Source organism: Musca autumnalis, unplaced genomic scaffold (assembly GCF_047663935.1).
Source record: "Musca autumnalis isolate F117 unplaced genomic scaffold, ASM4766393v1 scaffold_2, whole genome shotgun sequence".
Lineage (NCBI taxonomy): Eukaryota > Metazoa > Arthropoda > Insecta > Diptera > Muscidae > Musca > Musca autumnalis.
The window spans coordinates 31,704,394-31,723,896 of NW_027411755.1; the positions used below are offsets into that span (position 1 = coordinate 31,704,394).

Here is a 19,503-nt window from a genome sequence, read left to right on the forward strand (position 1 = left end):
GCTTATAAGCCGTCAACGTAGAGAATATTTTTCTAAAAGGCAATGAGAGCCACTTTATGTTTTTGTTCTTTGCCAACACTGATTAATACGAAACTGAATAGACGTCCAGTTTTCGCAATGTTATCAGTATAGGAATTCTGTAACTTTTATCGATTGAAAGGTTGCTAAATTTCTTTTGTTTTTATAACAAAAATAAACAAATGGAATTGTTGTAAAATAAACAATGAGTAATGTTGTTAATAAGTTACAGAGTAGGCCCCTCACAAATACTCGTCGTATTCTTATCAGTGGATTGACGACTCCATCCCCTATATAAACAATTAAATAAACAATAATTAAATTTAGTTTTATATTTTTATAAGGAAACGAAGAACGAGGATCGAACGAATATTTTATTTTGAAACTAATTGTAGACTTTAAAAAGAATATTGTTTGCAATATTTTGCAAACGTAATTTTTTTCGTGGAATTATAAACGAATTGTTCAAAGATATATTTGATGACCTAAAATAATTTTTAACATAACAAAAATGAAATTTGTATGGGCCTTATCAGCCCTCTTGGTGCTCTCCTGCAATTACCAAACAGAAGCTGCCTGTGGTTATAAGGTATGGGATAGAGAAAGTGAAATGTGAAAAGTTGAACATTAGAGGGTATTGAAAAAGCAGCAAATTAAAGTAAATATACAAATAAAATCGAAACTTTGTCAAAAAGAAATGTAAATAAGTGGAATTCATAGTGTCTAGTGGTAATGCAGATGGTATAATGACTGTATATTTCATGCTGATTATCGTCAATTCTTAACGAACTAAAGTGCTTCGGAATTAATTAATTTTATTATCATATTTTGATTTGTCTTCTTGTGAACAATATCATAATATTTTTTTTTTCATTTTGATTGCCCTAAAATATTTTTAAAAATCCACGAGCATCTATTGGTGCCTTAAAAATATTTTTAAAAATCCACGATCCTCTATTGGTGCCCTAAAAATATTTTTAAAAATCCACGAGCCTCTATTGGTGCCCTAAAAATATTTTTAAAAATCCACGAGCCTCTATTGGTGCCCTAAAAATATTTTTAAAAATCCACGATCCTCTATTGGTGCCCTAAAAATATTTTTAAAAATCCACGAGCCTCTATTGGTGCCCTAAAAATATTTTTAAAAATCCACGAGCCTCTATTGGTGCCCTAAAAATATTTTTAAAAATCCACGAGCCTCTATTGGTGCCCTAAAAATATTTTTAAAAATCCACGAGCCTCTATTGGTGCCCTAAAAATATTTTTAAAAATCCACGAGCCTCTATTGGTGCCCTAAAAATATTTTTAAAAATCCACGAGCCTCTATTGGTGCCCTAAAAATATTTTTAAAAATCCACGAGCCTCTATTGGTGCCCTAAAAATATTTTTAATAATCCACGAGCCTCTATTGGTGCCCTAAAAATATTTTTAAAAATCCACGAGCCTCTATTGGTGCCCTAAAAATATTTTTAAAAATCCACGAGCCTCTATTGGTGCCCTAAAATATGTTTAAAAACCCACGAGCCTTTATTGGTGCCCTAAAAGTATTTTTAAAAATCCAAGAGCCTCTTTTGGTGCCCTAAAAATATTTTTAAAAATCCACAAGCCTCTATTGGTGCCCTAAAAATATTTTTAAAAATCCACAAGCCTCTATTGGTGCCCTTAAAAATATTTTTACAAAATCCACGAGCCACTATTGGTGGCCTAAAAATATTTTTAAAAATCCACGAGCCTCTATTGGTGGCCTAAAAATATTTTTAAAAATCCACGAGCCTCTATTGGTGGCCTAAAAATATTTTTAAAAATCCACGAGCCTCTATTGGTGGCCTAAAAATATTTTTAATAATTCACGAGCCTCTATTTTTGCTCTAAAAATATTTTTAAAAATGCACGAGCCTCTATTGGCGCCCTAAAAATGTTTTTAAAAATTCACGAGCCTCTATTTTTGCTCTAAAAATATTTTTAAAAATCCACGAGCCTCTATTTTTGCTCTAAAAATATTTTTAAAAATCCACGAGCCTCTATTTTTGCTCTAAAAATATTTTTAAAAATCCACGAGCCTCTATTTTTGCTCTAAAAATATTTTTAAAAATCCACGAGCCTCTATTGATGCCCTAAAAATATTTTTTTGAAATCCAAGAGCCTCTATTGGTGCCCTAAAAATAGTTTTAAAAATCCCCGAGCCTCTATTGGTACCCTAGAAATATTTTTAAAAATCCAAGGGTCTCTAGTGGTGCCCTAAAAATATTTTTAAAAATCCACGAGCCTCTATTGGTACCCTAGAAATATTTTTAAAAATCCAAGGGTCTCTAGTGGTGCCCTAAAAATATTTTTAAAAATCCCCGAGCCTCTATAGGTGCCCTAAAAATATTTTTACAAAATCTACGAGCCTCTATTCGTGCCCTAAAAATATTTTTAAAAATCCACGAGCCTCTATTGGTGCCCTAAAAATATTTTTAAAAATCCACGAGCCTCTATTGGTGCCCTAAAAATATTTTTAAAAATCCACGAGCCTCTATTGGTGCCCTAAAAATATTTTTAAAAATCCACGAGCCTCTATTGGTGCCCTAAAAATATTTTTAAAAATCCACGAGCCTCTATTGGTGCCCTAAAAATATTTTTAAAAATCCACGAGCCTCTATTGGTGCCCTAAAAATATTTTTAAAAATCCACGAGCCTCTATTGGTGCCCTAAAAATATTTTTAAAAATCCACGAGCCTCTATTGGTGCCCTAAAAATATTTTTAAAAATCCACGAGCCTCTATTGGTGCCCTAAAAATATTTTTAAAAATCCACGAGCCTCTATTGGTGCCCTAAAAATATTTTTAAAAATCCACGAGCCTCTATTGGTGCCCTAAAAATATTTTTAAAAATCCACGAGCCTCTATTGGTGCCCTAAAAATATTTTTAAAAATCCACGAGCCTCTATTGGTGCCCTAAAAATATTTTTAAAAATCCACGAGCCTCTATTGGTGCCCTAAAAATATTTTTAAAAATCCACGAGCCTCTATTGGTGCCCTAAAAATATTTTTAAAAATCCACGAGCCTCTATTGGTGCCCTAAAAATATTTTTAAAAATCCACGAGCCTCTATTGGTGCCCTAAAAATATTTTTAAAAATCCACGAGCCTCTATTGGTGCCCTAAAAATATTTTTAAAAATCCACGAGCCTCTATTGGTGCCCTAAAAATATTTTTAAAAATCCACGAGCCTCTATTGGTGCCCTAAAAATATTTTTAAAAATCCACGAGCCTCTATTGGTGCCCTAAAAATATTTTTAAAAATCCACGAGCCTCTATTGGTGCCCTAAAAATATTTTTAAAAATCCACGAGCCTCTATTGGTGCCCTAAAAATATTTTTAAAAATCCACGAGCCTCTATTGGTGCCCTAAAAATATTTTTAAAAATCCACGAGCCTCTATTGGTGCCCTAAAAATATTTTTAAAAATCCACGAGCCTCTATTGGTGCCCTAAAAATATTTTTAAAAATCCACGAGCCTCTATTGGTGCCCTAAAAATATTTTTAAAAATCCACGAGCCTCTATTGGTGCCCTAAAAATATTTTTAAAAATCCACGAGCCTCTATTGGTGCCCTAAAAATATTTTTAAAAATCCACGAGCCTCTATTGGTGCCCTAAAAATATTTTTAAAAATCCACGAGCCTCTATTGGTGCCCTAAAAATATTTTTAAAAATCCACGAGCCTCTATTGGTGCCCTAAAAATATTTTTAAAAATCCACGAGCCTCTATTGGTGCCCTAAAAATATTTTTAAAAATCCACGAGCCTCTATTGGTGCCCTAAAAATATTTTTAAAAATCCACGAGCCTCTATTGGTGCCCTAAAAATATTTTTAAAAATCCACGAGCCTCTATTGGTGCCCTAAAAATATTTTTAAAAATCCACGAGCCTCTATTGGTGCCCTAAAAATATTTTTAAAAATCCACGAGCCTCTATTGGTGCCCTAAAAATATTTTTAAAAATCCACGAGCCTCTATTGGTGCCCTAAAAATATTTTTAAAAATCCACGAGCCTCTATTGGTGCCCTAAAAATATTTTTAAAAATCCACGAGCCTCTATTGGTGCCCTAAAAATATTTTTAAAAATCCACGAGCCTCTATTGGTGCCCTAAAAATATTTTTAAAAATCCACGAGCCTCTATTGGTGCCCTAAAAATATTTTTAAAAATCCACGAGCCTCTATTGGTGCCCTAAAAATATTTTTAAAAATCCACGAGCCTCTATTGGTGCCCTAAAAATATTTTTAAAAATCCACGAGCCTCTATTGGTGCCCTAAAAATATTTTTAAAAATCCACGAGCCTCTATTGGTGCCCTAAAAATATTTTTAAAAATCCACGAGCCTCTATTGGTGCCCTAAAAATATTTTTAAAAATCCACGAGCCTCTATTGGTGCCCTAAAAATATTTTTAAAAATCCACGAGCCTCTATTGGTGCCCTAAAAATATTTTTAAAAATCCACGAGCCTCTATTGGTGCCCTAAAAATATTTTTAAAAATCCACGAGCCTCTATTGGTGCCCTAAAAATATTTTTAAAAATCCACGAGCCTCTATTGGTGCCCTAAAAATATTTTTAAAAATCCACGAGCCTCTATTGGTGCCCTAAAAATATTTTTAAAAATCCACGAGCCTCTATTGGTGCCCTAAAAATATTTTTAAAAATCCACGAGCCTCTATTGTGCCCTAAAAATATTTTTAAAAATCCACGAGCCTCTATTGGTGCCCTAAAAATATTTTTAAAAATCCACGAGCCTCTATTGGTGCCCTAAAAATATTTTTAAAAAATCCACGAGCCTCTATTGGTGCCCTAAAAATATTTTTAAAAATCCACGAGCCTCTATTGGTGCCCTAAAAATATTTTTAAAAATCCACGAGCCTCTATTGGTGCCCTAAAAATATTTTTAAAAAATCCACGAGCCTCTATTGGTGCCCTAAAAATATTTTAAAAATCCACGAGCCTCTATTGGTGCCCTAAAAATATTTTTAAAAATCCACGAGCCTCTATTGGTGCCCTAAAAATATTTTTAAAAATCCACGAGCCTCTATTGGTGCCCTAAAAATATTTTTAAAAATCCACGAGCCTCTATTGGTGCCCTAAAAATATTTTTAAAAATCCACGAGCCTCTATTGGTGCCCTAAAAATATTTTTAAAAATCCACGAGCCTCTATTGGTGCCCTAAAAATATTTTTAAAAATCCACGAGCCTCTATTGGTGCCCTAAAAATATTTTTAAAAATCCACGAGCCTCTATTGGTGCCCTAAAAATATTTTTAAAAATCCACGAGCCTCTATTGGTGCCCTAAAAATATTTTTAAAAATCCACGAGCCTCTATTGGTGCCCTAAAAATATTTTTAAAAATCCACGAGCCTCTATTGGTGCCCTAAAAATATTTTTAAAAATCCACGAGCCTCTATTGGTGCCCTAAAATATTTTTAAAATCCACGAGCCTCTATTGGTGCCCTAAAAATATTTTTAAAAATCCACGAGCCTCTATTGGTGCCCTAAAAATATTTTTAAAAATCCACGAGCCTCTATTGGTGCCCTAAAAATATTTTTAAAAATCCACGAGCCTCTATTGGTGCCCTAAAAATATTTTTAAAAATCCACGAGCCTCTATTGGTGCCCTAAAAATATTTTTAAAAATCCACGAGCCTCTATTGGTGCCCTAAAAATATTTTTAAAAATCCACGAGCCTCTATTGGTGCCCTAAAAATATTTTTAAAAATCCACGAGCCTCTATTGGTGCCCTAAAAATATTTTTAAAAATCCACGAGCCTCTATTGGTGCCCTAAAAATATTTTTAAAAATCCACGAGCCTCTATTGGTGCCCTAAAAATATTTTAAAAATCCACGAGCCTCTATTGGTGCCCTAAAAATATTTTTAAAAATCCACGAGCCTCTATTGGTGCCCTAAAAATATTTTTAAAAATCCACGAGCCTCTATTGGTGCCCTAAAAATATTTTTAAAAATCCACGAGCCTCTATTGGTGCCCTAAAAATATTTTTAAAAATCCACGAGCCTCTATTGGTGCCCTAAAAATATTTTTAAAAATCCACGAGCCTCTATTGGTGCCCTAAAAATATTTTTAAAAATCCACGAGCCTCTATTGGTGCCCTAAAAATATTTTTAAAAATCCACGAGCCTCTATTGGTGCCCTAAAAATATTTTTAAAAATCCACGAGCCTCTATTGGTGCCCTAAAAATATTTTTAAAAATCCACGAGCCTCTATTGGTGCCCTAAAAATAAAAATCCACGAGCCTCTATGGTGCCCTAAAAATATTTTTAAAAATCCACGACCTCTATTGGTGCCCTAAAAATATTTTTAAAAATCCACGAGCCTCTATTGGTGCCCTAAAATATTTTTAAAAATCCACGAGCCTCTATTGGTGCCCTAAAATATTTTTAAAAAATCCACGAGCTCTATTGGTGCCCTAAAATATTTTTAAAAATCCACGAGCCTCTATTGGTGCCCTAAAAATATTTTTAAAAATCCACGAGCCTCTATTGGTGCCCTAAAAAATATTTTTAAAAATCCACGAGCCTCTATTGGTGCCCTAAAAATATTTTTAAAAATCCACGAGCCTCTATTGGTGCCCTAAAAATATTTTTAAAAATCCACGAGCCTCTATTGGTGCCCTAAAAATATTTTTAAAAATCCACGAGCCTCTATTGGTGCCCTAAAAATATTTTTAAAAATCCACGAGCCTCTATTGGTGCCCTAAAAATATTTTTAAAAATCCACGAGCCTCTATTGGTGCCCTAAAAATATTTTTAAAAAATCACGGCAAAAATCCACGAGCCTCTATTGGTGCCCTAAAAATATTTTTAAAAATCCACGAGCCTCTATTGGTGCCCTAAAAATATTTTTAAAAATCCACGAGCCTCTATTGGTGCCCTAAAAAATATTTTTAAAAATCCAACGAGCCTCTATTGGTGCCCTAAAAATATTTTTAAAAATCCACGAGCCTCTATTGGTGCCCTAAAAATATTTTTAAAAATCCACGAGCCTCTATTGGTGCCCTAAAAATATTTTTAAAAATCCACGAGCCTCTATTGGTGCCCTAAAAATATTTTTAAAAATCCACGAGCCTCTATTGGTGCCCTAAAAATATTTTTAAAAATCCACGAGCCTCTATTGGTGCCCTAAAAATATTTTTAAAAATCCACGAGCCTCTATTGGTGCCCTAAAAATATTTTTAAAAATCCACGAGCCTCTATTGGTGCCCTAAAAATATTTTTAAAATCCACGAGCCTCTATTGGTGCCCTAAAAAATATTTTTAAAAATCCACGAGCCTCTATTGGTGCCCTAAAAATATTTTTAAAAATCCACGAGCCTCTATTGGTGCCCTAAAAATATTTTTAAAAATCCACGAGCCTCTATTGGTGCCCTAAAAATATTTTTAAAAATCCACGAGCCTCTATTGGTGCCCTAAAAATATTTTAAAAATCCACGAGCCTCTATTGGTGCCCTAAAAATATTTTTAAAAATCCACGAGCCTCTATTGGTGCCCTAAAAATATTTTTAAAAATCCACGAGCCTCTATTGGTGCCCTAAAAATATTTTTAAAAATCCACGAGCCTCTATTGGTGCCCTAAAAATATTTTAAAAATCCACGAGCCTCTATTGGTGCCCTAAAAATATTTTTAAAAATCCACGAGCCTCTATTGGTGCCCTAAAAATATTTTTAAAAATCCACGAGCCTCTATTGGTGCCCTAAAAATATTTTTAAAAATCCACGAGCCTCTATTGGTGCCCTAAAAATATTTTTAAAAATCCACGAGCCTCTATTGGTGCCCTAAAAATATTTTTAAAAATCCACGAGCCTCTATTGGTGCCCTAAAAATATTTTTAAAAATCCACGAGCCTCTATTGGTGCCCTAAAAATATTTTTAAAAATCCACGAGCCTCTATTGGTGCCCTAAAAATATTTTTAAAAATCCACGAGCCTCTATTGGTGCCCTAAAAATATTTTTAAAAATCCACGAGCCTCTATTGGTGCCCTAAAAATATTTTTAAAAATCCACGAGCCTCTATTGGTGCCCTAAAAATATTTTTAAAAATCCACGAGCCTCTATTGGTGCCCTAAAAATATTTTTAAAAATCCACGAGCCTCTATTGGTGCCCTAAAAATATTTTTAAAAATCCACGAGCCTCTATTGGTGCCCTAAAAATATTTTTAAAAATCCACGAGCCTCTATTGGTGCCCTAAAAATATTTTTAAAAATCCACGAGCCTCTATTGGTGCCCTAAAAATATTTTTAAAAATCCACGAGCCTCTATTGGTGCCCTAAAAATATTTTTAAAAATCCACGAGCCTCTATTGGTGCCCTAAAAATATTTTTAAAAATCCACGAGCCTCTATTGGTGCCCTAAAAATATTTTTAAAAATCCACGAGCCTCTATTGGTGCCCTAAAAATATTTTTAAAAATCCACGAGCCTCTATTGGTGCCCTAAAAATATTTTTAAAAATCCACGAGCCTCTATTGGTGCCCTAAAAATATTTTTAAAAATCCACGAGCCTCTATTGGTGCCCTAAAAATATTTTTAAAAATCCACGAGCCTCTATTGGTGCCCTAAAAATATTTTTAAAAATCCACGAGCCTCTATTGGTGCCCTAAAAATATTTTTACAAATGCACGAGCCTCTATTGGTGCCCTAAAAATATTTTTAAAAATCCACGAGCCTCTAGTTTTGCTCTTAAAATATTTTTAAAAATCCACGAGCCTCTATTTTTGCTCTAAAAATATTTTTAAAAATCCACGAGCCTCTATTGATGCCCTAAAAATATTTTTTTGAAATCCAAGAGCCTCTATTGGTGGCCTAAAAATATTTTTAAAAATCCACGAGCCTCTATTGGTGGCCTAAAAATATTTTTAAAAATCCACGAGCCTCTATTGGTGGCCTAAAAATATTTTTAAAAATCCACGAGCCTCTATTGGTGGCCTAAAAATATTTTTAAAAATCCACGAGCCTCTATTGGTGGCCTAAAAATATTTTTAAAAATCCACGAGCCTCTATTGGTGGCCTAAAAATATTTTTAAAAATCCACGAGCCTCTATTGGTGCCCTAAAAATATTTTTAAAAATCCACGAGCCTCTATTGGTGCCCTAAAAATATTTTTAAAAATCCACGAGCCTCTATTGGTGCCCTAAAAATATTTTTACAAATGCACGAGCCTCTATTGGCGCCCTAAAAATATTTTTAAAAATTCACGAGCCTCTATTTTTGCTCTAAAAATATTTTTAAAAATCCACGAGCCTCTATTGGCGCCCTAAAAATATTTTTACAAAATCTATGAGCCTCCATTCGTGCCCTAAAAATATTTTTAAAAATCTACGAGCCTATATTGGTGCTCTAAAAATATTTTTACAAAATCTACGAGCCTCTATTCGTGCCCTAAAAATATTTTTAAAAATCCACGAGCCTCTATTGGTGCACTAAGAATATCTTTAAAATCCACGAACCTTTATTCGTGCCCTAAAAATATTTTTACAAAATCTATGAGCCTCCATTCGTGCCCTAAAAATATTTTTAAAAATCTACGAGCCTATATTGGTGCTCTAAAAATATTTTTACAAAATCTACGAGCCTCTATTCGTGCCCTAAAAATATTTTTAAAAATCCACGAGCCTCTATTGGTGCACTAAGAATATCTTTAAAATCCACGAACCTTTATTCGTGCCCGAAAAATATTTTTAAAAATCCACGAGCCTCTATTGGTGCCCTAAAAATATTTTTAAAAATCCACGAGCCTCTATTGGTGCCCTAAAAATATTTTTAAAAATCCACGAGCCTCTATTGGTGCCCTAAAAATATTTTTAAAAATCCACGAGCCTCTATTGGTGCCCTAAAAATATTTTTAAAAATCCACGAGCCTCTATTGGTGCCCTAAAAAAATATTTTTAAAAATCCACGAGCCTCTATTGGTGCCCTAAAAATATTTTTAAAAATCCACGAGCCTCTATTGGTGCCCTAAAAATATTTTTAAAAATCCACGAGCCTCTATTGGTGCCCTAAAAATATTTTTAAAAATCCACGAGCCTCTATTGATGCCCTAAACATATTTTTTTGAAATCCAAGAGCCTCTATTGGTGCCCTAAAAATAGTTTTAAAAATCCACGAGCCTCTATTGGTACCCTAGAAATATTTTTAAAAATCCAAGGGTCTCTAGTGGTGCCCTAAAAATATTTTTAAAAATCCACGAGCCTCTATAGGTGCCCTAAAAATATTTTTACAAAATCTACGAGCCTCTATTCGTGCCCTAAAAATATTTTTAAAAATCCACGAGCATCTATTGGTGCACTAAGAATATCTTTAAAATCCGCGAACCTTTATTCGTGCCCTAAAAATATTTTTTTAAAAATCCACGAGCCTCTATTGGTGCCCTAAAAATATTTTTAAAAATCCACGAGCCTCTATTTTTGCCCTAAAAATATTTTTAAAAATCCACGAGCCTCTATTTTTGCCCTAAAACTATTTTTAAAAATCCACGAGCCTCTATTGGTGGCCTAAAAATATTTTTAAAAATCCACGAGCCTCTATTGGTGCCCTAAAAATATTTTTAAAAATCCACGAGCCTCAATTAGTGCTCTAAAAATATTTTTAAAAATCCACGAGCCTCTATTGGTGCCCTAAAAATATTTTTAAAAATCCCCGAGCCTCTACTGGTGCCCTAAAGATATTTTTAAAAATCCACGAACTCCTATTGGTGCCTTAAAAATTTTTTTAAAAATCCACGAGCCTCTATTGGTACCCTAAAAATATTTTTAAAAATCCACGAGCCTCTATTGGTGCCCTAAAAATATTTTTAAAAATCCACGAGCCTCTATTTGTGCCCTAAAACTATTTTTAAAAATCCACGAGCCTCTATTGGTGCCCTAAAAATATTTTTAAAAATCGCCGAGCCTCTATTGGTGCCCTAAAAATATTTTTAAAAATCCACGAGCCACAATTGGTGCTCTAAAAATATTTTTAAAAATCCACGAGCCTCTATTGGTGCCCTAAAAATATTTTTAAAAATTCACGAGCCTCTATTTTTGCTCTAAAAATATTTTTAAAAATTCACGAGCCTCTATTTTTGCTCTAAAAATATTTTTAAAAATCCACGAGCCACTATTGGTGCCCTAAATATATTTTTTAAAAATCCACGAGCCTCTATTGGTGCCCTAAAAATATTTTTAAAAATCCACGAGCCCCTATTGGTGCCCTAAAAATATTTTTAAAAATTCACGAGCCTCTATTTTTGCTCTAAAAATATTTTTAAAAATTCACGAGCCTCTATTTTTGCCCTAAAACTATTTTTAAAAATCGACGAGCCCCTATTGGTGCCCTAAAATATGTTTAAAAACCCACGAGCCTTTATTGGTGCCCTAAAAATATTTTTAAAAATCCACGAGCCTCTATTGGTGCCCTAAAAATATTTTTAAAAATCCACGAGCCCCTATTGGTGCCCTAAAAATATTTTTAAAAATCCACGAGCCCCTATTGGTGCCCTAAAAATATTTTTAAAAATCCACGAGCCCCTATTGGTGCCCTAAAAATATTTTTAAAAATCCACGAGCCTCTATTGGTGCCCTAAAAATATTTTTAAAAATCCACGAGCCTCTATTGGTGTCCTAAAAATATTTTTAAAAATCCACGAGCCTCTATTGGTGCCCTAAAAATATTTTTAAAAATCCACGAGCCTCTATTGGTGCCTTAAAAATATTTTTAAAAATCCACGAGCCTCTATTGGTGCCCTAAAAATATTTTTAAAAATCCACGAGCCTCTATTGGTGCCCTAAAAATATTTTTAAAAATCCCCGAGCCTCTATTAGTGCCCTAAAAATATTTTTAAAAATCCACGAGCCTCTATTGGTGCCCTAAAAATATTTTTAAAAATCCACGAGCCTCTATTGGTGCCCTAAAAATATTTTTAAAAATCCACGAGCCTCTATTGGTGCCCTAAAAATATTTTTAAAAATCTACGAGCCTCTATTGGTGCCCTAAAAATATTTTTAAAAATCCACGAGCCTCTATTGGTGCCCTAAAAATATTTTTAAAAATCCACGAGCCTCTATTGGTGCCCTAAAAATATTTTTAAAATTCCACGAGCCTCTATTGGTGCCCTAAAAATATTTTTAAAAATCCACGAGCCTCTATTGGTGCCCTAAAAATATTTTTAAAAATCCACGAGCCTCTATTGGTGCCCTAAAAATATTTTTAAAAATCCACGAGCCTCTATTGGTGCCCTAAAAATATTTTTAAAAATCCACGAGCCTCTATTGGTGCCCTAAAAATATTTTTAAAAATCCACGAGCCTCTATTGGTGCCCTAAAAATATTTTTAAAAATCGACGAGCCCCTATTGGTGCCCTAAAATATGTTTAAAAATCCACGTGCCTCTATTGTTGTCCTAAAAATATTTTTAAAAATCCCCGAGCCTCTATTGGTGTTCTTAAAACATTTTGAGGGGCCAGGTTTACCCCTTGGCTTATATGCAGATCATTACTACACCTTACCGATTTATTGTCTTATGAACATCTGTTCTGTCACAATAGATATTGCAATAATTCTTATCTTAAAAATGGATTTCAATCTTTGTTTTTTGTTTTGCAGGCATGTCCCGCTTCAAAGGCCAATATGATAAATGTACACTTGGTGCCCCATTCACACGATGATACGGGGTGGCATAAAACAGTCGATCAATACTACTATGGTAGTCGTAATGATATACAACATGCTGGTGTCCAATATATTTTGGATAGTGTGGTAACAGAACTATTGAAAGATAAGAGCCGAAGGTAGGCGGACATAATATTTTCCTCGAAGAAGATTTCTTAATAATGTTTCCTCTTCTGCAGATTCATTCAAGTTGAATCGGCGTTTTTCTTCAAATGGTACAAAGAACAAACTGCTGCTGTGCAAAAGAATGTCAAGACCTTGGTCGATGAGGGTCGTTTGGAATTTACCGGTGGTGCTTGGAGTATGAACGATGAAGCGGCGGTACACTATCAAAGTGTTATCGACCAATTTACAGTGGGTCTAAAGTAAGTTTTGGGAGATAACTTCGTGTTTCTTCAATAAGAATGAAATTTGAAACTTTTTCGAAGCCAGACCCTAGAAATTTTCTAAGTTTTTTAGAGTGAGAGGAAGGGAACGATTACATTTCAGGGAATGTTGTTGGAGTTATTTTACTAGAGAGCTTAAAACCGGGACTGCATGTTTATTAATATTTTATTCATTTTGTTCCACCTAGATTCCTTGCCGATACCTTTGGCGCCTGTGCCCGTCCTCGCGTTGGTTGGCAAATTGATCCATTTGGTCATTCGCGTGAAATGGCTTCCCTTTTTGCTCAAATGGGTTTTGATGGTGAGTTCTTTGCCCGCATGGATTATGTGGAGAAGAATACCCGCCTCAATCATAGGACTGGTGAAATGATCTGGAAAGCTTCCGATAATTTGGATGAGAGGTCGGAAATTTTCACTGGTGTCCTCTACAATCATTATAGGGCTCCTCCAGGTTTTTGCTTTGATAATTTGTGTTCCGATAATCCCATTATTGATGGTGATAGTTATGAGAATAATGTTAAGGCTAAGGTAGGTGCAGGAGAAATCCAGATCAACGACGAAAATTTTAACGAATTTTTCCTTTGTCTTTAGGTTGATGACTTCATTACCTATATACATAAAATAGGAAACTGTTACCGGGCCACAGACTTGCTCGTGCCAATGGGTGGTGATTTCCATTATGAAAATGCATATGTGAATTATAAGAATATGGATACGTTGATGAAGTGAGTGAACGTTTTAGACTGTTTAATTTGATGAAGTCTCTGAGAGTCAGTAGCCTCAGAAAAACAATTTTCAAAGTATAGCCTCCATGGGTCCTCTATTTTCATATATTTTTTGTATCTCTTCTTCTTCAGATATGTCAATGAACGCCAATTACAGGGCGCCAAAGTGAATGTCTTCTACTCCACACCAGCCTGTTATTTGAATGCTTTGCACAACACGAACATGACATGGCCTGTCAAGACCCAAGATTTCTTCCCCTATTCCACAGATTGGCATTCCTATTGGACGGGTTACTTTAGTTCTCGTCCTACCCAAAAACGTTTTGAACGTGATGGCAATCATTTCCTGCAGGTTGCCAAACAGTTAACCTCCATGGCCAATCTTACCACCACAACGGCATTTGCCAATCTCGATAGCCTACGTCAGGCTATGGGCATCATGCAACATCATGATGCCATTACGGGAACTGAGAAGCAACATGTTGCCAATGATTATGCTCGTATGCTCACCCGGGCCATCAATTTGGCTGAGAATAATACCCGCGAAGCTCTACGCAAACTCACCAATCTAACAAGTGGAGAATTTGTCAGCTGTCTTCAATTGAATTTGAGCATTTGTGAGTTTAGCCAACGGAGTCAGAATAACTTGGTCGTTACTCTTGTAAATCCCTTGGCCCATCCCTCGACACAATATGTACGAATTCCCCTGAAGAATGGCACATACATTGTCACTGATGCCACAGGACGTGAAGTGAAAGCGGAATTGATTCCAGTGGCTAAAGAAGTTTTGGCCTTAACTCATCTGAGACCAAATGTAACAGAACATGAATTGGTATTCTCTGCATATGTGGAAAAAGTTTCCAGCTATTATGTCAAGGTGAAAGCCCAATCGAGATCATTTGAGGAGCACGAGGAGAGCAATGAAATAAAGGTACCCCAGAGGTTCCTTAAGCAACGTTATTCGAAATATCAGAAGGCAAGCCCACAGAAAATTGAACCTGCAGCTGTTGGAGATACGGTGGTACAAAACTCGGTAAGTTATAAATTTCAAGGAAAATTATTCTGCTAGTCCACGAAAAATATTTTTAAAAATGCAGGAGCATCTGATAGGCACTGAAAAAATATTCTTTGAAAAATATTTTTTAAAATCTACGAGCCTCAGATGGGCTCAGATCCACGAGTCTCTGGAAAATATTTTTTAAAATCCACGAGCCTCTGGAAAATATTTTTTAAAATCCACGAGCCTCTGGAAAATATTTTTTAAAATCCACGAGCCTCTGGAAAATATTTTGCAAAATCCACGAGCCTCTGGAAAATATTTTTTAAAATCCACGAGCCTCTGGAAAATATTTTTTAAAATCCACGAGCCTCTGGAAAATATTTTTTAAAATGCACGAGCCTGTGGGAAATATTTTTAAAAATCCACGAGCCTCTGGAATTTTTTTTTTTAAATCCACGAGCCTCTGGAAAATATTTTTTAAAATCCACGAGCCTCTGGAAAATATTTTTAAAAATCCACGAGCCTCTGGAAAATATTTTTAAAAATCCAGGAGCCTCTGGAAAATATTTTTAAAAATCCACGAGCCTCTGGAAAATGTTTTTAAAAATCCACCAGCCTCTGGAAAATATTTTTAAAAATCCACGAGCCTCTGGAAAATATTTTTAAAAATCCACGAGCCTCTGGAAAATATTTTTAAAAATCCACGAGCCCCTGGAAAATGTTTTTAAAAATCCACGAGCCTCTGGAAAATATTTTTAAAAATCCACGAGCCTCTGGAAAATATTTTTAAAAATCCACGAGTCTCTGGAAATATTTTTAAAAATCCACGAGCCTCTGGAAAATATTTTTAAAAATCCAAGAGTCTCTGGAAAATATTTTTAAAAATCCAGAGCCTCTGGAAAATATTTTTAAAAATCCACGAGCCTCTGGAAAATATTTTTTTTAAAAATACACGAGCCTCTGGAAAATATTTTTTTAAAAATACGCGAGCGTCTGGAAAATATTTTTTAAAAATCCACGAGCCTCTGGAAAATATTTTTAAAAATCCACGAGCCTCTGGAAAATATTTTTAAAAATCCACGAGCCTCTGGAAAATATTTTTAAAAGTTCACGAGACTCTGGAAAATAATTTTAAAAATCCACGAGCCTCTGGAAAATGTTTTTAGAAATTCACGATCCTCTGGAAAATATTTTTAAAAATCCCCGAGCATCTGGAAAATATTTTTAAAAATCCAAGAGCCTCTGGAAAATTTGTTTAAAAATCCACGAGCCTCTGGAAAATATTTGTAAAAATCCACGATTCTCTGAAAATTATTTTTTAAAATCTAGGAGCCTATGGAAAATATTTTTAAAACACCACGAGCCTCTGGAAAATATTTTTAAAAATCTACGAACCTTTGGAAAACAATTTTAAAAATCCACGATCCTCTAGAAATTATTTTGATTTTCCCCTTTTCTTTCTCTTATTTCAGCAAATTAAATTGACCTTCAATAGCAACGGCACTCTCTGCAATGTTCAAATGAATGGTGTGGCAGAGGATATTACCCAACAATTCTTTTACTATAAGAGTGCCTATGGTAACAATGGTGAAAGTAAGAATAGTAACTCGAGTGCCTACATCTTCCGTCCCAATGGTACAGAGCTACTGATTGCTGCGAAGGCCAACTTGACCATTTACAATGGTACCTTGGTTAAGGAGGTTCATCAACATTTCAACGATTGGGTTTCGCAAGTTATACGCATCTACGAGGGTGTTAATCGTGTTGAATTTGAATGGCTAGTCGGTCCCATTCCCATTGAAGATAATGTGGGCAAGGAAGTGATTACCCGCTTTACATCGAATTTGAAAACGGCCGGAGTATTTTATACAGATTCTAATGGTCGGGAAATGTTGCGACGTGTACGCAATGAAAGAGAATATTTCAAACCCAATATGACGGAAAGTGTTTCGGGTAATTATTATCCCATAACTTCGCGAATAGCCTTGGAAACGTCGGCCAGACGTTTGGCTCTCTTAAACGATCGGGCCCAAGGAGGTTCCAGTTTGAAAGATGGAACATTAGAGTTGATGTTACATCGCCGTCTCTTGATTCTCAACGAGACTGTTAACGACAAGGGTTTGGTGGCTCGCGGCAAGGTTTATCTCATGCTGAGCCCAGTATCAAAAGCAAATGCGGTTAACGAACGTTTAGCTGAACGAGAATTGCATTTACCATTCTGGACATTCTTTAGCAATTCCTCAACAGCTACCAGTAAGGTTTTACCGCGCGTACCATCATTCAGCTCATTGCCAGTTGGTATTGAAGTCCTCACCCTGGAACCCTTCTCAACAAATGAACGTTTGCTGCGCTTGGAAAATTACTTAAACAAAAATGAAACCACCAATGTCACCTTTAATATTCGCAGCCTCTTCGATGCCTTGGGTGGTACGGAAATACGTGAAACCACCTTGGATGGTAATTTGGCTTTGGGTAGCATGAGTCGTTTTAAATTCCAACCCGATGGTACAATACCCAAGAAGGTGGAATATTATACTTCGAAACACACACCCTTGACGGCGGTGGCAAAGGATGCTGTTGCCAAATTCCAAATAACCATGGATCCAATGCAAATTCGTACTTTTATCTTAAAATGGAAGTAAAGACGCAGTAATGTGTTAAATAAATTTAAAATTTTGAGTATTGAAAAAAATGTAAGGTGTGGTGTTTCATTAAAATTGGGAAACGGTGGGGTAGGACGAACTTTGCTTAGTTTCCTAAAAATATTTTAAAAAATCCACGAGCTTTGGTTAGTTTCCTAAAAATATTTTAAAAAATCCACGAGCTTTGGTTAGTTTCCTAAAAATATTTTAAAAAATCCACGAGCTTTGGTTAGTTTCCTAAAAATATTTTAAAAAATCCACGAGCTTTGGTTAGTTTCCTAAAAATATTTTAAAAAATCCACGAGCTTTGGTTAGTTTCCTAAAAATATTTTAAAAAATCCACGAGCTTTGGTTAGTTTCCTAAAAATATTTTAAAAAATCCACGAGCTTTGGTTAGTTTCCTAAAAATATTTTAAAAAATCCACGAGCTTTGGTTAGTTTCCTAAAAATATTTTAAAAAATCCACGAGCTTTGGTTAGTTTCCTAAAAATATTTTAAAAAATCCACGAGCTTTGGTTAGTTTCCTAAAAATATTTTAAAAAATCCACGAGCTTTGGTTAGTTTCCTAAAAATATTTTAAAAAATCCACGAGCTTTGGTTAGTTTCCTAAAAATATTTTAAAAAATCCACGAGCTTTGGTTAGTTTCCTAAAAATATTTTAAAAAATCCACGAGCTTTGGTTAGTTTCCTAAAAATATTTTAAAAAATCCACGAGCTTTGGTTAGTTTCCTAAAAATATTTTAAAAAATCCACGAGCTTTGGTTAGTTTCCTAAAAATATTTTAAAAAATCCACGAGCTTTGGTTAGTTTCCTAAAAATATTTTAAAAAATCCACGAGCTTTGGTTAGTTTCCTAAAAATATTTTAAAAAATCCACGAGCTTTGGTTAGTTACCTAAAAATATTTTAAAAAATCCACGAGCTTTGGTTAATTTCCTAAAAATATTTTAAAAAATCCACGAGCTTTGGTTAATTTCCTAAAAATATTTTAAAAAATCCACGAGCTTTGGTTAGTTTCCTAAAATATTTTAAAAAATCCACGAGCTTTGGTTAGTTTCCTAAAAATATTTTAAAAAATCCGCGAGCTTTGGTTAGTTTCCTAAAAATATTTAAAAAAAACCACGAGCTTTGCTTAGTTTCCTTAAAATATTTTAAAAAATCCACGAGCTTTGGTTAGTTTCCTAAAAATATTTTAAAAAATCCACGAGCTTTGGTTAGTTTCCTAAAAATATTTAAAAAAAACCACGAGCTTTGCTTAGTTTCCTTAAAATATTTTAAAAAATCCACGAGCTTTGGTTAGTTTCCTAAAAATATTTTAAAAAATCCACGAGCTTTGGTTAGTTTCCTAAAAATATTTTAAAAAATCCACGAGCTTTGGTTAGTTTCCTAAAAATATTTAAAAAAAACCACGAGCTTTGCTTAGTTTCCTTAAAATATTTTAAAAAATCCACGAGCTTTGGTTAGTTTCCTAAAAATATTTTAAAAAATCCACGAGCTTTGGTTAGTTTCCTAAAAATATTTTAAAAAATCCACGAGCTTTGGTTAGTTTCCTAAAAATATTTTAAAAAATCCACGAGCTTTGCTTAGTTTCCTAAATATATTTTAAAAAAATTCACGAGCTTTGGTTAGTTTCCTAAAAATATTTTAAAAAATCCAAGAGCTTTGGTTAGTTTCCTAAAAATATTTTAAAAAATCCAAGAGCTTTGGTTAGTTTCCTAAAAATATTTTAAAAAATCCACGAGCTTTGCTTTGTTTCCTAAAAATATTTTAAAAAATCCACGAGCTTTGCTTAGTTTCCTAAAAATATTTTAAAAAATCCACGAGCTTTGCTTTGTTTCCTAAAAATATTTTAAAAAATCCACGAGCTTTGCTTTGTTTCCTAAAAATATTTTAAAAAATCCACGAGCTTTGCTTAGTTTCCTAAAAATATTTTAAAAAATCCACGAGCTTTGCTTTGTTTCCTAAAAATATTTTAAAAAATCCACGAGCTTTGCTTAGTTTCCCAAAAATATTTAAAAAAATCCACGAGCTTTGCTTAGTTTCCTAAAAAT

General features: G+C 34.0%; 1 protein-coding gene across 1 annotated transcript; it reads left to right on the forward strand.

Moving 5' to 3' along the window:
• The first annotated feature begins 262 nt into the window (after window positions 1–262).
• On the forward strand, window positions 263–17,509 carry LOC141393886 (lysosomal alpha-mannosidase-like). The gene is made up of 7 exons (XM_073967488.1): window positions 263–607; window positions 12,636–12,820; window positions 12,881–13,066; window positions 13,276–13,615; window positions 13,679–13,812; window positions 13,945–14,845; window positions 16,285–17,509. Exons 1-7 carry the CDS (start codon window positions 530–532, stop codon window positions 17,452–17,454), a joined length of 2,994 nt encoding a protein of 997 aa, XP_073823589.1. The 5' UTR covers window positions 263–529; the 3' UTR covers window positions 17,455–17,509.
• Window positions 17,510–19,503: the final 1,994 nt, after the last annotated feature.

Bases quoted from the DNA above. Each gene is read 5' to 3' on its own strand.
- LOC141393886 (XM_073967488.1), top strand. From the start codon at position 530: ATGAAATTTGTATGGGCCTTATCAGCCCTCTTGGTGCTCTCCTGCAAT. The intron at 13,616-13,678 runs GTAGGTGCAGGA...CTTTGTCTTTAG, and splicing joins AGAATAATGTTAAGGCTAAG to GTTGATGACTTCATTACCTA. The intron at 13,813-13,944 runs GTGAGTGAACGT...CTTCTTCTTCAG, and splicing joins AATATGGATACGTTGATGAA to ATATGTCAATGAACGCCAAT.